Source organism: Betta splendens, chromosome 17 (assembly GCF_900634795.4).
Source record: "Betta splendens chromosome 17, fBetSpl5.4, whole genome shotgun sequence".
Lineage (NCBI taxonomy): Eukaryota > Metazoa > Chordata > Actinopteri > Anabantiformes > Osphronemidae > Betta > Betta splendens.
The window spans coordinates 15040903-15058361 of record NC_040897.2 but is presented as its reverse complement, the minus strand read 5'-3'; the positions used below and the strand labels follow the sequence as shown (position 1 = coordinate 15058361).

The 17459-nt window shown below is 43.0% G+C and overlaps 1 protein-coding gene across 1 annotated transcript; it reads left to right on the top strand.

The window, feature by feature from the left end:
• The first annotated feature begins 427 nt into the window (after window positions 1-427).
• Window positions 428-17415, top strand: tesk2 (testis associated actin remodelling kinase 2). The gene is made up of 13 exons (XM_029131320.2): window positions 428-800; window positions 2836-3234; window positions 3565-3684; window positions 7354-7475; window positions 9237-9285; window positions 11020-11166; window positions 11608-11690; window positions 12018-12102; window positions 12296-12379; window positions 12671-12757; window positions 13619-13754; window positions 14855-15370; window positions 15580-17415. The coding sequence occupies exons 2-13, from the start codon at window positions 3115-3117 to the stop codon at window positions 15861-15863; spliced, it is 1833 nt and encodes a 610-aa protein (XP_028987153.1). The 5' UTR covers window positions 428-800; window positions 2836-3114; the 3' UTR covers window positions 15864-17415.
• Window positions 17416-17459: the final 44 nt, after the last annotated feature.

Genomic DNA, 17459 nt, shown 5'->3' with positions numbered 1-17459 from the left:
AACAAAGTAAATGTGCATTAATACTGTGTATTATTATTAGCATTGCATTTGAGTGGTAAATCACACAATCACACTTTGCTTTGATCCACTCATCACAGGCTTTTACAAGCACACACATATGACTGTACGATAGATTCCCAGCAGTTGCACTGTGATAGTGAAAGTGTCAGCAAAGAGGGACTTTCTGCATCAAAGTTCCTAAGAGAACTTTAGGAATTCCCAAAAAAGTCTTGATTCTGAGTTGTATTTAATTTGAATATTTAATTCAAATAATACGTTTCATTTTAACCCCATCAAACGTTTATTTTTAGACTAAAATGAAATAAAGAATGTTGATTCCGCTCTATTAAGCTAATTTTCACTGCGCAGGCGCACAAAGATGCACGCTCATTGGTTCATTGGTCTGTCGGTCATACGTGGGCGGGGTGTGTGGGAGTTACTGCTCCGCGAGCGAAGAGACGACGGAGCTGTCAAACGGCGGCAGGCGTCTGAAATATTACCCCGGCTGCTCGAGAAAACATCGTACTTTGCTCTTTTGAAGAAGCTGGAGGGACGAACTAGAAGACGTCCGCGGAGTTAATCGTGAGAACATGTGAGCAAACGTCGTGCTGTATGCGTGTTGCGTGGATCTCCGGCTAATGTCTCTTAGCCCTTTGCGTAGCTCGAGTTTTGTTGACAAACAAAGTGGCAGCTAGCGGAGCTAGCTGCGTTAGCCTGCCGTGCGCGATACATGCCTCCACGGGGAGACATGGGACCCGGTTCGGATTGTTCATGCAAACGTCTCAATAAGAAGACAAAAGGTAAGTGAAGTGCAAGAACTGTAACCCGACGAAGTGTTGCAGCTGTGGTTTGTTTACATTAGTTAGTTTGTTTGGTGTTAACTAACGCATTGGTTCTGTGTTAGTGCTGCTCGTTGTTTGGGGTCTTTTTGTTTATGGCATGTTGAACATTTTCTTCAGAGTACCTGCACCACGCACTTGTATTACTTTAAACCCCTGAAGAATGACAGGCATGCAGCGGCTCATATATCACTGGCACAATAGATAAGTGGCTGATTGTTGAATATGTCCTGGTGAAAAATGCTAATTATGTCTGTGGGTCAGAGCAAACTCATTCACGCCCGTTTAATGCCTCCTGGGCTTTGGGGATAAATAACTCTTGCAGCCTATCATTTGAACATCACTTAGGCTTTTTTGGGGGCTGACAGTTTCTGTTGCCTGTAATCCACTGGGCCACAGCTGGATGGTGTTCAGGCTCCCAAATGGCTGTTAAAACATTTTGCCCGAGGCTACTTCAGAGATGTCCCATCTGTTATGAAGTAGCAACAAGCCACATTTTACAGACCAAGAAAAGGCTTCCTTTTAAATTTCCACCTTTTTTATGTATGATCCTTTTAGTGTGGTGTCTTAAATGCATCGCTTTGGACATGAAGGCCACAGGGTATAGTTTGGAAACAAACATAGTAATGAATGTTGGGCCTGGCCTGTGTTTTTCTTTTAACTCATTGCACCAAGAAGATTTCCAGCAGTATAGTGGGTTGTCATGCTCCTGAATATTACAGGCTTGTGTGATAGAGTTCAGCTATGTTATAATCATGTTTGCTTTTTAGGGAATTTTTGAAGTTAAGGCTGGATGTGGGTGTAAAAAGTTCATTTTCGGTGGTAAGCGTTTTGATTTAGGACATTATCCAAAATAACCCACCCACATTGTGTCAGGTCAGCTTCTTAATCATTTACATGAAATGCTGAAGTGTAGGATGTTTGTGTTTAGTCAGTAGGATGTGGGTGTGCTGACACAAAAGCTTGTATTCAGTCAAGGGTAAATTTTGATGTATGTTTGGCCACTAACACAAATGAAATGTGTGTCTCTGTTCTCAGACTTGATCAGGAAAATTGCTAAAATGAGATAAAAATCTTTGGGTTGGCACTGAATTCTGTGCTGTGGCTTTTAAACCAGGCAGAAAATGAGGTGTCATTGAAGAAAACCAAGAAAGAGGAGCATGAAAAGCCTTTTATGGATGTGACTGGGACAGGGAATGATCTCGGAAGTTGTCCAGTTTGTCTACAGTAACTCTGTGAGTCTAGTGAATCTAGTGTCTGTGATGTAATGCTAAGGAAGCAAACCACAATCCAGCTATGTCAAGTCTGTTTTTAGAATCTGATCTGAGGAGAACTTATCTGGGCCAAAGTTTGGCTTTTGGGCTTCTGTTTAGCTGTGAGTTTCCTCCCTGTTTAGAGGGTCACAGCTGACTAAACTATTTGAGTTAAATCCTGTCTGCACAGTAAATGGTACTAAAATTAATTCATGAAAGATACGTCAGACTACAGAATGACACAACAGTGAACTCAGTATTTAAACAAATGATTGACACAAGACACAGGATTGAAATTCTTGCACAAGATTTATTTTGATATTTGCCAATACAGCTCCTGAGTGACTGCCCCTGACTGCTGCTGTTGGCAGAATTGTAAAGGGAAAAACTGTTAAAACTGACTGTGCCACTAAAGTGTGTGTGTCATTATCGCCAAGGAAATGAGCAGGGCTTAACTTTAGTGGTTGCTTAGTTTCCCCAAGAATCCAAACTGAACAGTTGTAAATCATCTTGTTTGGGCGGGTTGCCTCTGGTAGCAACTGCTGTTGCATTATTGAGTATTGTCTCTACAAGAGAAAGAAAGGTATCACACTATTTTTTTATTAATTGTGAAATATGGAGGTGGAGAGGTTGCTATAGATTAATTCTACAATCACTACATTATCGGAGTAGTTTGTGTTACATCTGTCTTTACAGCTACAGTTGCAATTACATATTCTAACCTTTCACTTTGCTTTCTCTAGGTTCTGAAGAGCTGACTATAGACCTGTCAAACATGTAAGCCCTTCTCATCCTGGTGGACTCTACAGTTACAGCCAGTGAGATCTGGGTTAGTCGTGAACATCTTGGATCCATCCAGCGTTTGTCACTGGGGCCACTCTAAAGATTTCAACCTCAACCTGCATGCTGTGCTGCTGCCGGACCCTCGCACCCGTAAACCTACCTAGCTCCTTTGTCATGTAGTGCCATTACAGAAAAATCCCCATATTGCCCCTACTGGTATCACCATCTATAACATTGACATGGAACGCAATAAACGCAACTCCATCGCTGGGCTCCCTGTGCGACCTGAACGCCTCAGTGAGGAAGACGGCATCGGAGGGGTCGGGGTCTGTGAGGTTGGCATGGGTCCGCCTCAGCAGGTCAGTGTTTCACCTTTATTCCAGTGAGTTTGGTTAACAAAAACAGACTTGGACCGTTGGGATCTAAATAGAAGTAGAGATCGATCCAAGATGACCAGCGTGGGTCGGGTTAGGACAATAGAAGCTTTCCTGTTAGCAGACTATATATAAACCTCTATTACGTGATTTGCATTTTAAAGGCTCTTTTCATTTGCCGGTCCTTCACTTTCTTGCTCTGGGCTTGTCAGGTGTGAGAAAATCTGAGCCTGAGTTGTCATCTTGGAATCCTGAATGTGCCCTGGCACAGTGGCGTTGTCTTGTAAAAGCCTAATGACTTCTTGTGTTTCTCAGGTGGGCAGGGTGTGGCCGTCGTCCTACAGAGCCCTCATCAGTGCGTTTTCGTGTCTAACACGCCTTGATGACTTCGCGTGTGAGTGGATCGGCTCTGGATTCTTCTCTGATGTCTTTAAGGTGCGTAAGGATGAGTTTTTACTTGTTCTGTTATTTTTTCTCACTTATTTTGGGGGGCTTTTCTGACAAGTCCTTAATGTTCTCCTACTTTCCACACATTATTTTTGTAATCTTGGACATCACTTTGTTTAATAAATGTGGTACTTCCTGCTTTTTATTTTATGAATCCATCTGTGTTCATGTCAGTCACATCACTTGCGTTCATTTTACACCAAAATCAATTTATTTTTCCCGTTTTTGTAATGTCCCTTTTAGTGTTAGTAATAGCCGTCTGAATTTTATATATATGAGATGCTATATCTAGAGCGATATATAGATCGAGCGATCGATATAGATATCTATCGATCTAGCGATCTATCGATAGATATAGATATAATATATATATATATATATATAGATATAGTATATATATAGATATAGATATATATATATATAGATATATATATATATATCTATATATATATATATATATATATATATAGATAGATAGATATATATAGATATATATATATATAGATAGATAGATAGATAGATAGATAGATATAGATAGATATATAGATATATAATAGTAGAAAGCCTGTCAAGCATAGCATTTATGGATGAGTTATGAATACGTTCCATTTCTAAATTGTGAAGAGACTGGTTTGATCTTGGTGTGTCTAATTGTTTCTGAGTTAATCTGGTCACTCTGTGGCCTCCCCAGACATTTTCAGGTCATGTAAGACGCAGTTTTTTTACCCTCCCCCCAGCCAAGTAAATGGGAGTTAAATAGGATTATTTAATATTATTATAATAAATAATACAATGTTTAAAGAAGCATTTAATCAAAATTAAGTATGTGTCCTGTTAAGCAGAAATGCTTGCGATGCTTGTTGATGCAGTGTGAAAGGACTAGTCATTAGTGAAGCATTTCATTTTGCGTTGGTGTTGATGTGAGACATGCATTTGTGTACATTTATTTATAAATGTGTGTGTGAACATGCCGACTCAGATCATTTTAGCTCTGAAAACAAGAAGTCATCCACTGAGCATCTTTGTAAATGACAAGTGGAATTCATAAACTGGTGTGACATTCAGTTTCCATCGTGGCTTTTAGCTGGGTTTTAACTTGGGGCTGGGCTGATTGATGATGCTGTCAATAGTGTCTGACAGCTATTGGTGATGTCTGAGCATTGTGCATGTGGTTAGCGGTGACCTCAGCTAATTCCAAAGGTCACAATTAGAGCGGTTCAATGCATATTATCATAAAATATTTATTAGCCTTATGAAGCCCATTAAGGCTCCTGTTTTCTGAATGGTTGTGCTCTGGGAGTGCCAGCTGTCGAAGACAACCCGTTGTGGCTTGTGTAAACACTGGAGCTTATTCACGTTACACAGCACTGCAAATGAATACCATAAACACACAAGAGCCTGCAAGGTGGTTGACATTCCCAGGTTCAGCATACAGCATGACCTCCTTTGGGCCTCTGCAGTTAAACTCTGCGCTGTACTGTTAATACTTTATGCAAATTATTCAAATTTAGATTGGTATTTGCAAAACTGCACAGCACTGTAAACGCGTATACAGCCAGTCTGTCATCTAGAGTTGGTCTTCCTTCAGCCTTCTGGGAAATTCCTGTCAACAATATTTCTTTCTGAGTGTCAAAGGAAATAACTGAAAGCAGAACTAAAAGAGGACGACATGTCTGTATAGTGATGAAAGCCTCAGTCGAGTTTAATAGTAGATATAAAAGAGCAGCATATGAGTGATGAAAGCGGATGAGAAGAATCCAGAGTGGTGGTGATGAGTTGAGGTGAGAAGACTGCAGAAAGGAATGAAAGCGGGGGTTGGGAGTATTGAGCACAAGGACTGAGAGTAGACAGGGTGGAGGAGAGTTCTGGCTGTGAAGGGGTTATGGTTTCTAGAAATGTTTAGTGGTCAACAGGCGCAGTTCAAGAGAGGAGCATGCAAGCGCGGAGAGTGGAAAGACGGGGGAGAAGGGTCCGACCACTGCAGGCGAGGATGGGGAGTGAGGACTGCTGGGGGCCACCGTGAGGAGCAGAACGAGGGGGATCAGGAATACATGCAGATGGGGGGATGTGAGGAGTGAGGCATGGGGTCAGACGGATGTGGGGGAGGAGAACTTCAGAGGAGCGGCCATCTGTTGTTTCTCCTGTCCTGTGGTGGAGACTGTCTGCTCTTATAGCCCAGCCCTTCCTTTGAACTTGAACAGAGAGAGTTTTGTGCGTGAGCTGGAGGCCGGGCACGGAGAGCTTCTCTAAACCAGGCTGCATCATCCTTTCTGGTCGTACAGTGTACTTATTAGTGCTACGTTCCCACTGAGCCTGTTGTTTTTGTAGCGGTTCTGAGGTTTGTACTGTAGAAGCAGTTTTGCCCAGCAGCATATTTCAGTCGTCCAATCCATATTGACCTCGTCTCAACTCCTCTGTTCCCTTCCTCTTGTCAATTATACTTCCCATTTACTGTGCTACCACTGAGGTTGTGATGATGTAAGCTGGTTCAGAAAGCCAATAAAGCGACCCACAGATGTAGTGAATTTGACTAAAGCATGCACAGAAATTTTATGTTGTAGGAAAACCTGTGATCTGCCGTATAATGCGTTTGACTGTAGCTTCATCCTCATGTGTAAAGTACTGTACTGTACCTCTGCTTTGCATGTGGGACCTGTCGATAATGTTCATCAAGGCTCTTTGTTGCTGAACTACCTCTACACGCGGTGCAACACTTCAGCCTGTTCAAATGTGCTTCCTCTAAATAGGTTTCTGCTGCCAGGAAGTGAACAAGCACATGTAGGAAAGCTCGACAAGCTGCAGCCGCTCAGTCATTCAGCGTGCTGCCTGCTGTGGTTTGAAGTTTCACACTAATTTCCTACTTGAGTACATTGAGAGGAATCAATATTCTTGGTAATGCATCGCAGCATCTCTGATGACCTGAGGTCACCTTTCTATTTCAGACTGTGGACTGATATCAGTAATTATCAGAGAATGAGGTGCAGCGTGGGGCTCCCCTCCTTTTAATAGTAACACACTGGGGCTGTGTTATAGCTCAGATAGAGATTAAATGACCTCGTTGCTACTTTAGAGAGCTTTTATCTTAATGAGGGTAAACTTCAGCTGCACCCGTTAAATTTTAGATGCTTGTTACGATTACTGTTGTGTTTTCTGCTCTGCACACTTTCAAGACTCCTCTTGTTCACAGTTGTTTCATTTGCAATGGTGGAAACCCTTTAGCAACCTGCTATGTTGTGTTCCGACGACCGGCTGATGCCTGTTTCGCTCGTTATCCGTCTCTCAGTCACTAACGTCATGCTGGGAAATGCCCTGGTCATCAAGAATGACTGGTTGGAGAGCGATGTCATCGCTGTCTAACAGCTACAGTAGATGGAAACTAAAATCTTCCTGAGCAATAATACAGAATTGATTGTGCAGCTCTGGATTAAAGCATCTGTTTTATCATGGCTGGTCAGCAGCGGCTGACCTCATTTCAGTTCCTGTATATGTGTTGCTTTCCTTTCTCCTTCTCTTTTCACCCACTGCATGATCTGAATGTTAATTTCCAGCCATCATTATAGGCGAGCGTTGTTTCAAGCCTTCTCAGCAGCGGCTGCAGTCAGATTTGTACCAATGATGAAATACTGTTAAGCAGCAGCATGTGTTGCTCTTTTTCAGGTTCGCCACCGAGCTTCAGACCAAGTTATGGCCCTGAAGATGAACAAGCTCAGCAGCAACCGCGCCAACATGCTGCGAGAGGTGCAGCTGATGAACCGACTTTCACACCCAAACATACTCAGGTTGGTTTTAGTTCCTGAAACCTGGGCTGTGTCCAAGCTGTGTGAGCGGAGCTTAAAGTGTAACAGTTCAGCAATGATAATTCCTTCCCACTTTGTTGTTGCAGTTGATTACTGCATTATCGTGTAATATGAGCCCCTTTGTGAACGGCGATTAGTCATTGGAGTCCGATTATTGGCTGTGATTTCCTTTTAGCAGCTGCATTGGTCAAATACAGAAGACTCGCTTTGTATTGTTTGTTATATGACATTTAAAAATATTGCACCGATATGTTGGAATTAGCGTTTATAAATTCACAAGAGGCTTATTTTAAGGGTTTAAGTCATGCTGTAGCTAATGCTAAATACAGGCTCAATCTGCTTGGCTGTTGTTTCTACACAGTTGCTGTTGCACACTATGTCATCGTACTATCTCATCTTAATTTCTCCTCCCGACTTTTCTTTTTTCATGCGTTTGCTTCCACCCTGATCTTGTTCTCCTGTCTGCGCTTGTGATCTGCTTGCATCGGGTTTGACTTAAATCTGTGTCAAATACAGAACCTATTAACAATGGAATTTATAATGTGTCAGCTCCAGTTAAGAGCTGCGGCAGCTGCCTGGAGGCAGAAAGCAAGGAGGACCCTTTCTGTCTCATGGGAACAGGACAAGGCTGCAGTTGTGTTACATTTTTGAACGGATTCGGGTCAACGAACAGAGCGTCTGAATACTAAACCTGAGAGATGGCGCTTGACTTGAGTTGCTTTATAACAATAACTGTGCGTTTTGTACTGAAACTAGGTTTCACCGGTGTGTGAATGTGTAAAGCACAGATAGTTACAACTGTAAGAAAGAGCTGCAGACATTTTCTGCATTACTACTGTAGGTAAGGAACTGTATTTCTTAGGAAGGTGAAGCGGTTTTCCTCCTAATGAGAGCAGAAGCAGCAAACTATGCTCAGGGCTTTTTTAAGACGTGGGAAACTTGATCAAGGCGATTTCAGAATCACTCACTGTGACACACAGCAGACTGGTGTTGGTGTTTTCCTTTCAGATCCACTATATAAGCTGTGGGCTTCTGGCTGCCGCTGGGGGTGTTTCTGAGCATGCACATACATGCATAAATATCTATGTGTGCACAAACACTCGTGCACAGTGTCTTTTTACAATGCCATCTTTGTTGGCATGCCTGCTGGACTGTGCGTGTGTCTGTGTTAACAAGCGGACACTGAGGGGCTCATTGTTAGCTCCACTCCAACAGGGTCTCGCAGAGTTGACCTTTTAATTGCCTCTGGAATTAGGAGGCCTTTCAGTGTTGAAGACCTCGAATTTCTGGAGGCCCACGAACACAAATGTTGTTCAGCACACATGCACATTTCTGTGCAGCTGAGGGAGGGAGTCGCAGGCTTCTCCGGTCTCTTGATGTCAAAAAGATCAAAACCCATCAACCCATCACAAATGGCTTGTCATCAAGTATCGAGTTGAAGCACGGTGGTTGAGGAATGTAGAAACTGAGAGTCACAGTGGAGGGAGAAACACTGTAGATGCTATGATATGAGGCTTGAGCCTCTGAGCGCTTGTAAAGCAGACAAAAAGTCACTTGTCCGGTCTTGCCCATAGACATTTTAATGTTTTCTTAACTATCTCTCCTGCCATCGCTCTGCACAGAAGGTTGTGTGAGTGCTTTCTTTTATTTTCGTAGCCACATCGTTTCATTTGTATGACTACATGGATCAGCTTGTTCAGACAAAGTGTGTAGCTTCTACTGTATGTGTTTGTGGCTTTGCAGGTTTAAAGGAGTGTGTGTACACGAGGGCCAGCTTCACGCACTGATGGAGGTAAGACACACCCTGACTGCTGGATTCCAGTATGTCCCCTACCAGTATGCAGTACACTGGCATGTTTAGAGTACATCAATCACTCAATCACTCAATCAATCAGTATTACTTATGGGCGGCAGGAGGTTTAGTCCTGTTTTAGTTTTTGTGCTATTTTCAGGTGAATATCATCATCACAAGAGCTTAACGCTCTGCAGAAAGCCAGAAGAACTGCATGTTCATAATTTGTCTGCGTGTGAGAATGTGGTGGAGACAGAATTTGATACAGGCCTCCTAATGAAATACCCAAGGCCTGCTAGTGTGTGGTGGTGTACACCATTAGTGTATTTCAGGCTGCACATGCTTCATATTTAACCAGCGTATGTTCTTTGCGTGTGTGTGTGTGTGCGACAGAGAGTTAAAATAGTGTCTGTGATAGAGATCAAGTAGCCCCAGGAAGAAGAGGCTAATTTAACTCACTGTCTAGTCTAATTGTCTCCGTTCTGGTGAACAAAAGGTGAACCTGACATGAAAGGAAATGACCACGGTGTTTGCATGTAATGTATATATTTAAGGCAAAACTTCACAATATTTGTTGGTTCTTTCTTCTGAGAACTTGTTGTTTTTATCATTGGTTATGGTACAAAGTTAAAAATAAGCTACACACACGCACACACACACACACACACACACGCACACACACGCTTATTGCTGCTCAGCCTCTTCAGCTGCACAGGAGGCATTAGTTTACTAACACACTTTGGTCTGTTTCTGCTCGACACTCGGTCAAATGCACCTTAAAGGAAATGCTACAGCGGTCATGATCTAGGCTAATGGTAAGTCATGACCCATGGCAGGATTATCCTGCTGATTGAAGCGGCTCCTAACGAGGAACAAAGCATCTTTTGTTTGGCTCTCCTTAACCTGAAACGCAGGCAGTGGAACCGATCAGCTTCCACACAGTTGGACCAGTCGTATGTTTCTCATTTACTACGTACAGGATCACGGCAAAGCGCGAGTAATTAGCTTGGAATATCATGAACCGCTGCAGTAGCTGCAGACTGCTCCAAACACACAGCAGGTGGTATCATTTAATGAGAGCATGAGAATGAACTACTCTGCTTCTGATCACTTGATAAATGGAACAAGTTTGATTAGTGTTTCGGGGAGCGAGGAAAACACATTTTACTGTGTGAAAAATTAGGGTTTACTACAAAATGTGTCTGATGAAATGAAAATGTGATTGTTGACAACACATTGTGGGTTTTCATCCAAAAAAACCCTTCATGTTTCTAATGCCTTTTATTTTTTAGAACCAATGGACAGACACGTACTTGATTAAAACCTCAGCACAGTCTGTGTGTTTTGTTAAGACCCACTGAGCTGATTCTCCATGTCCACCGTCTGCTCTCCGGCCTGTACGGTGGTCAGATGCTTCATGCTTCCAGATAACAGCAGCTTGAACAAGCAGCCAGATTACACCCGGCCTGTTTGACCAGGCCGTCTGTAGCGACCCGTTCATCAGATGCTCACACTGCACCGGCTGCAGCATCAGCCCTCACACATTCACAGTGCTTATAGGAAGACAAAGGAGCGTGTAGCTAATTAATTCATGTCAGTTACAATATAACAAATGAAACATGCAACATTTTGAGTGGATTGTGTTTTTAAAGCCTCCTCCTGCTGCTTTGCCAGTGCTTTGGAAATCCACTTGTCCACTTGAATCCGTGTGTTGACCTTTTCTCCCATGTGCAGTACATCAATGGTGGAAACCTCGAGCAGCTTCTAGACAGCAACAAACACCTGAGTTGGCCCAGCAGAGTGAAACTGGCCTGCGACATCGCCGGAGGGCTGGCCTACCTGCACTCCAAGGGCATCTTCCACCGGGACCTCACGTCCAAGGTGTGTGTGTGTGTGTGTGTGTGTGTGTGTGTGTGTGTGTGTGTGTGTGTGTGTGTGTGTGTGTGTGTGTGTGTGTGTGTGTGTGTGTGTGTGTGTGTGTGTGTGTGTGTGTGTGTGTGTGTGTAGAGCGTCATGTATGTGCTGTCTACTGCTGGTTAGTTGATTTATCGCTCATCTATCGTAAGCAGATTTTAACCTTTGTCATGTTGAGGGAGATCAGGAAAATACTGTTTATTAATTACCAGTCAGACAGGTGCTAACATACACACATTTACTGCTCAGATGAAGAGTAGTCCATGTTTTGTAGCAGCGCTTTGTGTCCTTGTGTCAACCAGGAAGTGGAGGTTTGACATTGTTAAGCCACAAAATGGTTTTCAGACCTCAGCGTTGCGACTTCCTCACCCTGACGTGTTAAAATGATAATGTTATCTGCTTTTACAGAACTGCCTGATCAAATGTGAGGACAACGGCTACACAGCCGTGGTTGGAGACTTTGGCCTGGCAGAGAAGATCCCCACTAATCTGTAAGGAGGTTTTATCAGTAATAACACATTACAGTAGGAGGACGCTCCCATGAGAGGGTTTAAAAACATTACACTGCTACAGTATGATTCATTATGAGATTCTGTGCTGTGTTAAAGGATGTAAAGACCTTTTGATTAATGGCTGTAGCCACACTTTCATCTTCATGTTTTTTTAAGTGATGCTGCTTTTCCCTCTGGTTTGATGCACTTTGTAAACATGGTGTTTTTCCATGACTCGTCCAGGAGTGCAGAGTTCCAGAGGCAATGAAGCCTGTGATGTTCCTTGACCTGACTCGTTTTGTCACATATTTTGTGCGTTGTGTTTAGCGCTGAAGGAGAGAAGCTGTCGGTCGTCGGTTCTCCTTTCTGGATGGCGCCAGAGGTGCTGAGGGATGAAGCCTACAACGAGAAGGTAAAGTCAGCGCCTTGTAACGCCTCCAGTCAGAACATAGTGTGAGCTGGAGCTTGAATTAGTAGTTTCCACTGTAGGAATTTGTGATTTATTAGAGTTATACGAAAAACAGCAAGAGAGAAACCTACGACAAACAACTGTAAGGAGAGTCTATCGGAGTGTGTGTTTACCTTTGTTTGTTTGCTTGTTTTAGGCCGATGTGTTTTCCTATGGAATAATCCTGTGTGAGATCATTGCCAGGATCCAGGCTGACCCGGACTTCCTTCCTCGGACTGAGGTGACTGCTCACGTCGCTCTTCTCCACACAGGTTGATCTGTAGTCACTCAGTTCAATCAGTGTTATTTTGTTAGATATGCACAGTAAACTATTAGAACCTGGTGCAAACATAGTTCACAGTAAACCTAGATCACAGACACATTTCCCTCACACAGACTGAGTCAAAGGTTTTACTTAACTGGGTGTGAATTAATAAACTGAATAACTTAGAAATGATCCTGCATCTCACTGTGAATTATTCTTTTCCTGAATTTCCTGTTTGACTCTGATACTGTATTTGTGAACTCCCAGAACTTTGGCCTGGACTACCACACGTTCCAGCACATGGTTGGAGACTGTCCACCAGACTTCCTCCAGCTGGCGTTTAACTGCTGTAACGTGAGTCCACCACTCCCTCAACTCTTTCTCCGATTATTACAGAAAGGAACCAACTGAACTGAACTGACATGTCAGTAATTATAATGTATCTTGTAAAGTGATCCAGTTTGAGTTTTCTTGCTGATGTCTCAGTTTGTCTTTTTCCATATATTCCTCTAAATGTCTTGTTTTAACTGAGGGAGTTTCTCCCGTTCGTGTTTATTTCTTATTTCTACTTTTATTCCTATGCTCAGGAATAGAGAAAATCTTATTATGTCTATAATCTGATTTTCTGGGGGTCTTTTCTCTAAAAGCCAAATCAGTCATTTGGCAGATTGAGCTTTTCAAACAAAAGTTATGACAAATATTAATCAAACCAAAGGAGGTTTCTGAAAATTTAACGTCTTCGTTTTAGTCTTGTTTACGTCATATTCACAGAACTGGATCTATGAAGTTCAACCTTTTTTTTTTGGCATAATGTCAAGTCAGAGGATAAGGACATTAAGGAGCACCCTGCTGATTGATCCTTCCTCCATCCTTTTTTATCCCGGCCTCCTTCCTCTCTCATCATCCTTGTTCCTTTTATCCTCTCTCCTTGTGTTGGGGATCACATCCCAGTTTAATTTTCTAAATTGTTGTTCATAGCATCCATCATATCAGAGTACGTTAGCGTGTCCTAGGCAGCCATTGTTTATGAGCATTTCTCCAATTTGTCTCCACATTTAACCATCTCTCGACACAGTACTGACTTTGTTCATATAGATTTTCATAGATTTACTAATAAACTGTGGTCTGTGGTCACTGAATTATCCCTGCAGTATTTTGTTCTCTTACATTTATCCCATGGATGCATGAGCAGCTTCTTCTCTCTTTCTTCTCCAGATGGATCCTAAACTTCGTCCGTCCTTCTCCGACATTGTCAGGCACCTGGAGGAGATCCTTGCACGCCTTAAATTTGAGGAGATGGAGCACGAGTGTGTGCAAGTCAGCGGCGACGAGAAGAAGACAATAGCTAAAGGTAACAGATGAACACAGAATCTACTGTTGTTCAGTCGTGTACAGCATGAAGTCGTGTGATAAATGGATCTAGACCCCGACTGAAACCTCTCACCAGATCCTCTTTCGAACTATTGGTTTGATGTTTGTCCATAGTGAACCGTTTACATGGCTTCACCCAAACATGCAAACAAACCTGTTAAAGCCAGATTTGTATTTCACCTGTAGATATTTACTTATAACAGCACATCACTGTCAGTGCTTCCTCTTTTTTGCACCTCAGTTTGTTTTTTAAAGCATCAAAGACAAATACAGAAGGTTTCACACTTTGAAGCACCAGGGGTCCAGTTGGGAATCATTGGATGCTACTGATATAAACTTGATCCAGACTCGAGGAGGAAAACCAGTCTGAGATAAACATTCCTATTTTGAGAAATCTGATCCATGCAGGCGAATGTTTCTTTCCTAATTTAGTCCGTGAACAGCCGCCGTCACGTCAGACCATGATGGAGACGGAGCCAGGAGCTTTCATGTGCGGTGCTTCATTTCCCTGAGCACAAACACACGACTTCACAATGTGCAGAAGCAATTTATGCTGCAGACACGTGGTTTATGACATCTGATGTTGTTCTGTAAATCATTACGAACCGATAACACAGTCTGATAGAAGGAAATACAATAACAGAGGCTGTTCAGTCTCATCAGTGACTTCAGCCGTTGTTTCAAAGGTTCTGAATCACTCAGGCGTCTAAATGCAGAAGGTGTTTTCCAGGTTCGCTCACTTGTTTCCTTCCAGCTTTATTAGTGATAGGTTGTTGTAAATTATGGAGCTATTTCTGTCCTTACAAAAACAAATAATGTTTCTAAACCGAGTAAATAATTACTGGAAACTTTTCAGACTTTACCTCTTTTCTGTCTTACTCCACTGGTCATTTTCTAGAAGAAGAAGATCTGTTTAATAAATAATTGTGTATATATATATATATATATATATATATATATATATATATATATAATGAATAAAATAATTGGAAGAGCCTGTAAATGAGGAAGCTGTTCACATGTAGCCATCTAGTGGTTACAGTTGTAACTGTCACTCTAACTTCTCTGTCTCTGGTCAAGGTGAGAAGATCCAGGGCTTCAAGCGACTCAACCCTCTCGGTTTCCAGGACGACAAAATCCCGCCCAAATCCCCGCGGCCCCGACGGAACATCTGGCTCAGCCGCAGCCAGTCGGACATTTTCTCCTGCAAACCAAGAAAAATTAACGTCCAGGACCCTTACTACAACCCCCCGACTGTGCAGCGACCCTCCAAAGCCTGCAAAGTCAACCCATTCACCGCCCGCGAGGACCTGTGTGGGGGCAAGATCAAGTTTTACGACGTGCCCAGTAAATCTGTCTTTTCACTGGTGTTTGACCTGAACTCGCCTCCGGGGAGCGCGTTCAGTAACCTGACGTCCACCCGTGGACCCGCAGAGACGTCTTATTACTGGCAGCAGCTTCCAGGGCGCCAGTGCCACTCGCTGCCTGTGTCGCCCCAGCTGCCCCGCTCCGAGCTCCACGCCGCTGCTGCTCTGCGCTGCAGCAACAACGGCTCTGTGAACGGCAACGCCAGCCAGCTCCCTGCCACGCTGCCGGGTGAGTTAGCGGAGCACAATGTGCGAGGTTTAATATGTGACGCCAAAAAGGAGGCAAAGGTACTGAACCACACACTGTAACAAACCAGGGATTCTTTCCATTTTAAGGTTTGTTCAGTTGGGGCTGATGCAAATATGTGGTTGGTGCAGTAACTAAGCAACTGGCACAGATTTATTGCATTACCACTTATTCTGCCTTTTTTTTCTCAGCGACCAACTCCTGGTCTGAGACGGGTCTGACTGGAAACGACGTCCGGCAGAAGGCGGCGCTGAGCGGCTGGGCCAAGAAGTACGTGGTGGTGGAGATCCCACCTTACTGCAGGCGGGAGGACGGGGACGCGGAGGCGGAGGACGAGGACGAGGACCTGTTTGGGGAGAGCTGGTCTCCGATGGTCCCCGGCAGCGAGAGGGACGGTGGAGAGGCCATGGACTGCTCCAGCAGCCTGGAGGAGGAGGGGCAGCGAGACAGAGGGACACACGTGTGCTCTGTATAACACTCAGATCTGGAGGAGGAGCTGAGGAGGAGCTGAGGAGGAGCTGAGGAGGAGCGGTCACACACGGGGGCAGCGGCAGGAGGATTTAGCAAAAAAGAACTACAAAGAGTTGAGCTTGATTTTTATTTTTCAAGTGAATGTTTCTCAGACTTTTTGAAACAAGTGCACCTGATAAATAACTATTTTTCAAAGCTATGATCACCCACAAGTCTCAAGTTAGTACAAACAGGCTTTTGTCAGCACAGTGGAAACTCAGCAGAGAATATTTTTGAAACGTTGCTCAGATTTAATTTTGTGAAATGATGTCGATTTTGTTCCTTAGTAGTTTGTCATATGTGGCGTCCCGTCAGTGATGGAAGGTACAGAAGAGCCCATGTGTGTGTAATGTGTGAATGCTGAAATCAGAAATGTGTTGATACTCTCCCCAAGTTCTTTATTAGACACTCAATCTAAAAACATGATGAACGTCCTTCTGGTGAAGCCCACGCACTGAAAATGTGACCAACCTCCAACTGACTGTTGGACTCGTATCTGTAACAGTTTCACACTCAAACGTTCCTGGGGAATTCTTTTTGTAATGTTTTGCACCCGAATCTGAAAATCCTTTTGTTTTTCTGTGCAGTTAAGTAAAGATAGGTTTTACTCCATCAACTTAAATCACAGCACTGAACACAAACGTTAGGCACAAGGACCTTGTGATTGGAGACAAGATCCTTAAACACGTAAAACATGAGATCTAAATGTCTCATTCAAAGAAAAAGCACCTTCACCCGGTGAACTCAGGGATTCACTCCGACAGCCTTATATGAGTCCCGTGCGTGTATTATTTTACGCCTGTAGCAACAGGTCAAGATCATTATTTGGGCTCTTATTACAGATTTCAGTAGATGCGTCACAAAGTCTTAATTAATTAATTGTTCGTTTTCCCTCAATTCATTTCAGGCCAGATGAGTGTGGGCTCAGGCCTCTCTGATCAAGAAACACAAGACACGTTTGTTTGAATCAAGAGTGTGATCGAGTCTGGCTGCTTGTTGTTCACTTCACAGCTGTGCCTGAAGTTAAACGCACTGATTACATTGGTTATAATTGCGATTTAATTGGATCAGAAATACTTTTTTTGTTTTGTGTGTGTCAGACTTTCTGTTCATGTCAGAGATTTGGAGCAGCTGATCTCAGTTAAGAGTTAAGGCGTTATTTAAGTTTAATGAGGATTGAAATCATCTCATTGAAGGGAGTAGTTTAACATCCAACCGATTTCAGTGTATAAACCTAATGACAGCTATGAAATTCGAGTTAGAGCGTGATGACCCACGTTTGTCGCCTCAGGTCACTTTAGTCTAAAATGCACTTGTACAGTCAGAATAACAGTGATTTAGATACTTATCACTACCTTGCTATGCAAAACATGTAACTCCTGTGTCACTGTGTAACAGCATAAAGGATCTAATTTCATATTTATAAGAAAACTTTGTTCATGTCTTACCTTTGTACATTGGTGTAAAAAGTTTGTTACTGTCCTTAATGAATACAGAACCAGATGTTTATGCTTTGATCGATGAAGCTTCTGAGTTTTAATTCTTTTTTCCTTCTTCAGTG